Raw genomic sequence first — 8991 nt, forward strand, 5'->3', positions numbered from 1 at the left:
AAAAGAACAGAGTTACTTTTCACACTTTCTTTTTAATCTTCTTATATATATATTTTTAATTGTAATTATCAAAATGAATACATCAATCACCAACAACGAATATCATTTTTAATTATCAGGAAAGAAATGTACGCCTTTATCATTTTCCGAAACAAAATGGCAACTAGGTTAGCAACATGGATTATAAGTCAAAAAGCAACAAGTTTTTTTTTTTGAAAGCTAAAAAAAAAAAAAAAAGCAACAAGTTTTGGTGGCCCAAAAAGCCTCAACCGGTAATTAATTGTGATAAAGATACTCAGTGGCTAATCTTGTAGAGTAATGTTATTCGTACCATGTTTTTATATTATATTAATATACCATCTTAGGTGGCATCTGATGTGTACAGCTACATCATTTAAAAAATTTGCAAAACCCAAGGAAAGGAAGGAGAAAGGCTCCTCATATACCACAATCATCATTTAATTAAGGGAACTTTAATGAAAAGCACCCAGTACTGTTCACTTTAACGAAAAACCACATTTTTACACTAAAAAGTCAATCATGGTACTATTCACTTTACCCTTTATTTTGTCTTTATCATTAAAACTCAAAGTTTTCAAGCCCTTTTCATTAGTTTTCCTTTAATTAATTAGTTTTTCTTAATTATTAGTTATTAAATAATGAACTAAATTTAAAAATCTAATTAATTCAAATGATGTGGCTTTCCACATCAAATGACACCTCAATTGGTATGAAATGTGGTATAAAAATATGGTATGAATATCATTACTCAATCTTGTAAAAGATTTCATTCATATTGGTGGTCAACAAAAGGGGCTTAACTTGTTGATGATAAATTAAAGCAGAAATTAGGTTCACATTCTTCTTTTTACTACTCTATTAATTAAAATCCTATTCATTTTCAATTTTTGATCAAGGTCCTTGGATATTAATAACATCATTAATTATTTGAATAATAAAATATTTTTATTTTTAAATATATTCCTTTAGTGTTAAAAATGTTAAAATTAGTATATTTATATTTATGGCTAAATTTTTTATCATATATTTTTATTTTTAGTTTGTCCCTATTTTTAATTTGTACCAATTTTCTTTTCATTTTTAATTTGTACCCATATATAATATATTAGTTTCTTTTTGTGCCCATATTTTTTAAAGTTTTATTTGTATTTGTACCTATGTGTACACCATCACGTGACATTGCATATTTAATCAATAATATAAAAATTACATATGGTATATTTATGTTTTATGCCTAAACTTTGTATCATATATTTATATTTTTTGTTTGTACCCACTTTTAATTTGCAACATTTTATTAAATTTGTAGTATTTTCTTTTTAGTTTTATTTTGTACCATGTATTAATTTCTTTTAGCGCCTATATTTTTTTATCAATTCATTTGTACTCATAATTTTTTAATCTTTTATATGCACCCTAGTTTACCCTAGTTTATTTATAATGTACCCATTCTTCTTTATTAATGTACCACTTTGTTATATGTGAAATGTACCAATTTTTTTTGTAAAATGTACCCTTTTTTAAACACTATGGATACATTCTTTTGCCATATTATTTCTTATTTTTACATAGTTTTTGACACACCCCAACCTGGAAAGGTCGAAGCATGCTGGCCATCACTGTGAGGTGACGTAACCATAAGGGTAAGTGATGTAAAAAGTGAGTAAATTTAAAACTAATTAGAACTAATCATATTAAACAGTGAAAGAGTGTGCAATCGTGGGAAGAACCCACTACAATTATTCTGAGCGTAATAGACAGTGAGACTATAGAAGAGTAGTCAAGTAATTAAAGTACACTTATTACACAACAGTGATAAGTTCGCACGTCTAAACAAAAGAGAATGTCAGAATTGCTAAGATCTCGAGTGCCACAAAGAGTACATCTATATAGGTCCTGGAGGGGCGAAAAACAAAGTTGAGTAAGTCAGCAAAACAATGCTTATACGAAATCCTTTATTTTCAAATATACTAACCCCTCGCCGTAAAATAAGTATAGTTTCCTTAAAACATACAAAGTACGTATGTACACAATATATCAACATCATGATAATAATATTATAACCAAAAATATGCCAAGTCATGATGTATCAAATGCCACAATAACATAATCATGTGATAATCAAGTATAGCTAAATGCTTATCCATCTAGGCTGACACATGAGTTCGAACAGATAATTTCTGACACGAACATGACTGGGTGTAATCAATTTTCTCTAGTACTACAATCACGTGAAGGCTGGTGCAGAAGCACGATCACATACAAGTCGGATTGCCTAATGCAATCTACCCGATAGGACTGACACCTAACTTGGATCCAAGGAGAACAAATGGTGCGATGTGAATATAAACATGAAGGACTGGCCTTGGCCCTGGGGCGAGTACTAACACTGGTGCAGCAAGATGAGCATGTAAATATATGTATGAATGTCATGACAGTAATATCCCAACCATATAGCAGCATTTATCACATTTAATATCACAATAACAGATACTTGGCAATATAAGAGTAAAGTGAAGTAAATATGCATTTATGGAAACTATAATTATGTATAGGTATAAAAACAAACTACCCACTCACAAGTACGTTGATGGGTCGTAGCCCTCGAGTCTAGCCTGGCCCCGTAATTCCTCGGGATACGTTTCCCCTATATGTGAAATAACTAAAATAGAATTAATTAAAGCACATATACGGAAACTTAAATAAAACCCCCATCGTTTGCTCAAACCTAGGGTTTAAATATACCATCGTGACCTACTCGACGTCACGAACATCCCCAAAAATTTAAATTAATTTTTGGACGGCTCACGCGCCGTCAAGGGCACGACCAGAAGCGTCCCCATGCTCAGGCCAATACCGTTAGTTAGCCTGATGCCGTCAAGAATATTCCGTCTCCTTCTCGGGTTGTCCTCGTCGTGGCCGCCACTAACCTCGTTGCCTTGACGAGATCTATGAGCTTCTCAGCCCAAAAACTAGGACCTTAAGCCAGTGAGCTCCCAAAAGGCCTCGTGCTAGGAAAAGGTGGGTATATACATATAAGGCTTACATGATCCACTCCCTTAGACAATGTGGGATGTTACAATCCACCCCCTTAAGGGCCCGACGTCCTTGTCAGCACACATCCGGCCAGGGATTGGCTTTGATATCAAATCTCGAGTTTCATATGAACTCCGAAGTTAAGCGAGTTCGCGCGAGAGCAATCCCAGGATGGGTGACCCATTGGGAAGTTCTTGTGTGAGTTCCCAGAAACAAAACCGTGAGGGCGTAGTTGGGGCCCAAAGCGAACAATATCGTGCTACGGCGGAGTCGAGTCCGGGATGTGGTGGGGGCCCGGGCCGGGATATGACAGTTTTTATCCATTTATTCAATCAAAATGTTGAATTTTTTTAGAGAAATTTTATTTGAACCCATACAATCTCTTTTTACACCCAACTTACTCTCTACACCTATATTATTTTTAACTAAACTATTAATATCTCTTTAAACCCAAACTTACTACCTAAACTACCCTCACAAACACAATTTGGTATACAAATTTATCTTTACACTCATTTAAAAAATAAAAAATAAAAATCAATGTTTTGAAACTCATTCAAGGCATAAAGACAGCAATATCTCTCACATATTTGTCTCATGCGTAATCCATCTTTTTTGCTGATTTTACTCAATCCCATATATGTTTTAATTAATCCTTCATCTGTTGATTTTGCTTAATCCCATATAGATGATTAAAAAAATAAAATATTTAAATCCCATATGTTTTTAATTTATTTTTTGTTCAATCAGTATGCGTTTGTTTTTGCAAATGATCAAAATTGGATCAGCCAATCCCTCCAATATTTAGTACAAAATCCAAAAGTTTCACATGGTCCGTTGGATCAGCTTTTAATTCATATGATCTGAAGTTTGAAGAATCCTTGGTTGCTTCGAATCCATAAACAATAACATAAGCATGTAGAAACTCAGAAGTAACATCGAGCTAGTTCGATGAAGGCGCGACACATTCCCAGATGGTAGCAAGAAGTAGATTGATTATTGGGTATATATGGGTCTATTGATAAATTTTGGTTTTATTGTTCATTTCATTTTTTACTTGACGGTAATTATGCAATAGGGTAAGAAAGACAATTCATATTTAAAGTTTAAGTTGGGTGTATAAATAATTTATATGGGTCCAAAAAAAATTTCCCATTTTTTTATTGTAACCGTTTCTAATAGTATTATATTGAGAGATTTTAAATTTATAGGATTATAAATCTCATAAAATATCAAATAATTAATGTCAAAACTATACAAATATAAATAGTAATTGTAATATAATGAGGTGTACAAAGTCAATGGACTTTGATCAAACTTTAAATATCATTAAGGTTTTAGTCAAAGAATGTTAAGAATTAGGGACTGCATCCAAAGTATTCCTAAATTAATTAACACTAAGCGAGAAAGATAACCCATGAAACAACCTAATAAACCACCGAGTGCAAATTATCCAAAGGGAAACCTCTTCCCTGAAGCCTTTCAGCTCAAGGCAAACAACAACAACAAAGCCCTATTGTACTAAGTAGGGTTTGCTTTCGTTTAAGATTTATTATGATAAGAATTTGACGTAACAACGAAATGTCGACTACCTGACATCCTCTCCTGTCCCTCCTCTTTTATCTGGACTTAAAATCGACAATGTAAGATAAACTTATCTAGACAAAATTCAATTTTAGCTCAAGACAATAAGAAATATCTTACAAATTAAGTTCATCTTATCTTATCTTAAATTTAACGGCGATAGCAAGTCATAGATCAAAGCAACAATACCAATGCTCTATTTTTCTCGTACAAGAAAAAAAAAAAAAAAGATAATTCAACACTACGACCTGAAGATGTTAATCAATCATTCAATCATTCAATCATTCAATCATTCCTTCTTTTTCTTTTCTTTTTTTTATGAAAAGGTTAATCAATCATTCCTAAGTATCATACATTGAACTCGTAAAATCTACAATATCTACATCACTAAAAAATAAAAACAAATTAACACCAAATTTACGAAGTTTGGTTTAGTAGAGAATGAAACCGCGGATCTCTGAAAACGCTGGCAATGCATCCGCTCCCGCCATCAACCACCTTCAGCAGCGCAACTGCCTTGCTCTTCGCTTTTGCGCTGCCACTCTCCGCCACATCAGCAATCCCATCCACCACTCCCAGCCCCTCCTCCCTCACCTCCCTCAGCGCCCTCTCTCCGCCGCACCTGGACAGATTAAGCAGCGCACCCACCGCGTTCTCCTTGCTCCTCAAGCTGGACCCGGTCGAGAGATCCAGCAAATCCGCCAAAACCCTGACCCCGGAAACCCTCTGAAACGCTTCCTCGCTCTCCTCGCACCCGGCCACCTGCGCGATCACCGCCGTGGCGTCCTCCACGATCCCCACGCGCCCGTCCTTCACCACCAAAGTAAAAAGCGCAGGAACGGCCCCCAGCTCCACCAGCGCGCCGCGGTTGAGCGCGTAGAGAGCGATCCCGAACAGCGCCTTCAGCGCGTCCTTCACCGACCGCGCGGGAGAATTGGGGCTCTTGACGATGTCGATCAGAGAGTAGACGATGTCGCGCTTGGAGCCGATCATGGGGCGGTAGTCGTCGACGACGAGGAGGCTGTGGAGGGTGGCGGCGGAGGACTGGACGGCGAAGGGGGAGGAGGAAGGGGAGGCGTGGTGGCGGAGAACGTGGGAGAGAGCGTCGAGGAGGCCGCGGGTGGAGATGAGGGAGTGGCGGCAGGAGATAGAGACGTTTAGGAGGGCGGCGGCGGCGTCGTCTTGGAGGGAAGGGGAGGAGTCGAAGAGGGTTTCGGACAAGTAAGGTATGGCGCCGGATTCGGCGACGAGGGGGCGGCTGTCTGGGTCGAGCTTGGTGATGAGGCGAAGCTCTTTGAGGGCGTCGGCTCGGGTTTGGGAGGAGACGGAGCTGAGCTTGGAGACCAAGGACCGAACCGTACGGACCTTCACTTCCATTTTTGCGATGTCTCTCTGTCTGATTGTGTTTGGATCTGGAACTCTGGGATCTGGGTCGCGTTTGTTGGGATGATTGCAAGAGGAAGGGGATAAGATTTTGATAGGAGGAATGATATGGGTGCTGGTTGGTGGGTTGTGTTTGAAATGGAAGTGCGTGCGAGTTGAAAAGTTACGAACTCGGAAGTGGTCAACTTTTCGTTTTCTTCCCCCTCCCCGCCAAACTTGCATGTCAATTAACCAGAAATAGTGAAAATGCTGGATTGTTGGATGGTTCGTTTGTGTTTTTAGAAAAAAATTATTTTTTGAATTTCAGTTAGGAAATACTTTTAAGTACCTTTCTAGTATTTACATTTTTAATAAGAATTGATTCTAAAAATATTTTTATTAGAAAAACTTTTAGTCAACAACAACAACAACAAAGCCTTTTCCCACTAAGTGGGGTCGGCTATATGAATCCTAGAACGCCATTGCGCTCGGTTTTGTGTCATGTCCTCCGTTAGATCCAAGTACTCTAAGTCTTTTCTTAGAGTCTCTTCCAAAGTTTTCCTAGGTCTTCCTCTACCCCTTCGGCCCTGAACCTCTGTCCCGTAGTCACATCTTCGAACCGGAGCGTCAGTCGGCCTTCTTTGCACATGTCCAAATCACCGGAGCCGATTTTCTCTCATCTTTCCTACAATTTCGGCTACTCCTACTTTACCTCGGATATCCTCATTCCCAATCTTATCCTTTCTCGTGTGCCCACACATCCCACGAAGCATCCTCATCTCCGCTACACCCATTTTGTGTACGTGTTGATGCTTCACCACCCAACATTCTGTGCCATACAACATCGCTGGCCTTATTGCCGTCCTATAAAATTTTCCCTTGAGCTTCAGTGGCCTTCGACGGTCACACAACACGCCGGATGCACTCTTTCCATCCAGCTCGTATTCTATGGTTGAGATCTCCATCTAATTCTCCGTTCTCTTGCAAGATAGATCCTAGGTAGCGAAAACGGTCGCTTTTTGTGATCTTCGTTAGATTGCTCCGATCATTAGTGTGGATAAGTATATAAATGGATAGAGATAGGAAAGCAAACACAAGATGTACGTGGTTCACCCAGATTGGCTACGTCCACGGAATAGAAGAGTTCTCATTAATTGTGAAGGGTTTACACAAGTACATAGGTTCAAGCTCTCCTTTAGTGAGTACAAGTGAATGATTTAGTACAAATGACATTAGGAAATATTGTGGGAGAATGATCTCGTAATCACGAAACTTCTAAGTATCGGAGTGTGGTGTCGTCTTGACTTGCCTTATCCGTCTCATAGGTAGATGTGGCATCTTCTCTGGAAGTACTCTTCCTCCATCCAGGGGTGGTATCTTTAACTGGTGGAGATGCACAAGGTAATGTATCAATTTCACTTGAAGCTTACTTGTAGTTTCAGGCTTGGTCAAGCGCGATACAAACCATGTAGTAGGAGTCCCCCAAGTCGCCGAGCTAGGGGGTCTGCTGAAAGAGGTGACAGACAAGGTAAGCAATCAGAGCTCCGACTGATTGTTCACCTTCTCCCCATCTTGCAGCAGCATGAAGGATAAAAAGAAGAAAAATGAGAAGAGATGATATGAGATACTTTTGCTTTTGAAGAAGTAACTTTCCACAGGCTTATTCTTGAACTGAGCTGGAGGGTTTTCTGGTTTCCTCCAGAGTATAAGGCCGACTGAAGAATTTGAGGGTCAAAACAAGTCCATCAAATCTAGAGTACGTTCCACCCTGCTGATATGGGATACTTTTGCTTTTGACAGAGTAATGGATGTATCGGCACGTGTGCTGTTACGCTTGTCTCCACATGCTTCCTTGTATCCTTCGCACTTGCCCTATCTGTTCCTCAAGCAGATGCGGAATCTTCCCTGGAAACATAAGATGTTGAAGATGAGTACTCGAGAGCAATGCCAGGTAAGTAATCAGGTAAGGGGTTCCAGGCAGTCAGTTCCTGGCTGGAAGCTTGATTCCAAGTGCTGACTGATTGCTCTCTTTCTCCTTGTCTTGCAGGTAAAAACAAGGCCAAAAGAAAAGACAGGGAAAAAGCATGATATGGGATACTCTTGCTTTTAACCCTGATGATATGAGATATTCTTGCTCTAGTATAGCTTGTTTGCAGAGGTATTATCGGGGGGAAAGAAAGCTGAATATTTCGAAAGGCTTCGTTGGGAGTGCCCTCTCAGATATGATGAAGGGTTGAGCATTTTTACAGGTCTGCCTGTCCGTTGGGGATGGAGGTCGACATATATAGGAGTCTCCCTAACAACAAGTAGTAATGCTATTCCTTTACCCTGCTTGGTCATAGCACGGTAGTGGGAGCTGCCAGTTTCACATGTTTTAACTCTGTCAGAGCACTTTGAAAAAGTGGTCTGTGGTATCTGGCTCTCGAGATTCGGAGAACGATGCCTCTTCGATTTTTGAGAAAGCAATCATGCTGGGGGTCTGACTCTCGAGATTCGGAGAGCAGTGTCTCTTCGATTTTTGAGGAAGTAATCATGTTGGGAGTCTGGCTCTCGAGATTCGGAGGGCGGTGCCTCTTCGATTTTGGAGCAAGCAATCTTGTTGGGAGTGTTGTCTCGAATGTGAGTAAAGGTTGGGCATGTTTGCTAGTCTACCTTGCCACGAAGCACAAAGGTTGACACACAGGGACTTTCCAATTATCCAGCAATGGTACTGTTCCTTTACCCTCTCTTCGATTTTGAGAAAGTAGTCATGTTGGGAGTCTGGCTCTCGAGATTCGGAGGACGGTGCCTCTTCGATTTTGGAGCAAGCAATCTTGTTGGGAGTGTTTTCTCGAATGTGAGTAAAGGTTGGGCATGTTTGCTAGTCTACCTTGCCACGAAGCACAGAGGTTGACACACAGGGACTTTTCAATTATCCAGCAGTGGTACTGTTCCTTTACCCTTGTGGGTAATAATATGGTAGCTAGACCTTCAAAATTTATGTGTCTA

The 8991-nt window shown here is 39.4% G+C and overlaps 1 protein-coding gene across 1 annotated transcript; it reads right to left on the minus strand.

Moving 5' to 3' along the window:
• Positions 1-4890: 4890 nt before the first annotated feature.
• Positions 4891-6404, minus strand: LOC103409990 (U-box domain-containing protein 4-like). Its single transcript, XM_008348765.4, has one exon. It carries the CDS (start codon positions 6244-6246, stop codon positions 5059-5061), a length of 1188 nt encoding a protein of 395 aa, XP_008346987.3. The 5' UTR covers positions 6247-6404; the 3' UTR covers positions 4891-5058.
• Positions 6405-8991: the final 2587 nt, after the last annotated feature.

The sequence above is a fragment of the Malus domestica genome, chromosome 07 (genome assembly GCF_042453785.1).
Source record: "Malus domestica chromosome 07, GDT2T_hap1".
In the NCBI taxonomy this organism is placed as follows: Eukaryota; Viridiplantae; Streptophyta; class Magnoliopsida; order Rosales; family Rosaceae; genus Malus; species Malus domestica.

Bases quoted from the DNA above. Each gene is read 5' to 3' on its own strand.
- LOC103409990 (XM_008348765.4), bottom strand. From the start codon at position 6,246: ATGCAAGTTTGGCGGGGAGGGGGAAGAAAACGAAAAGTTGACCACTTC.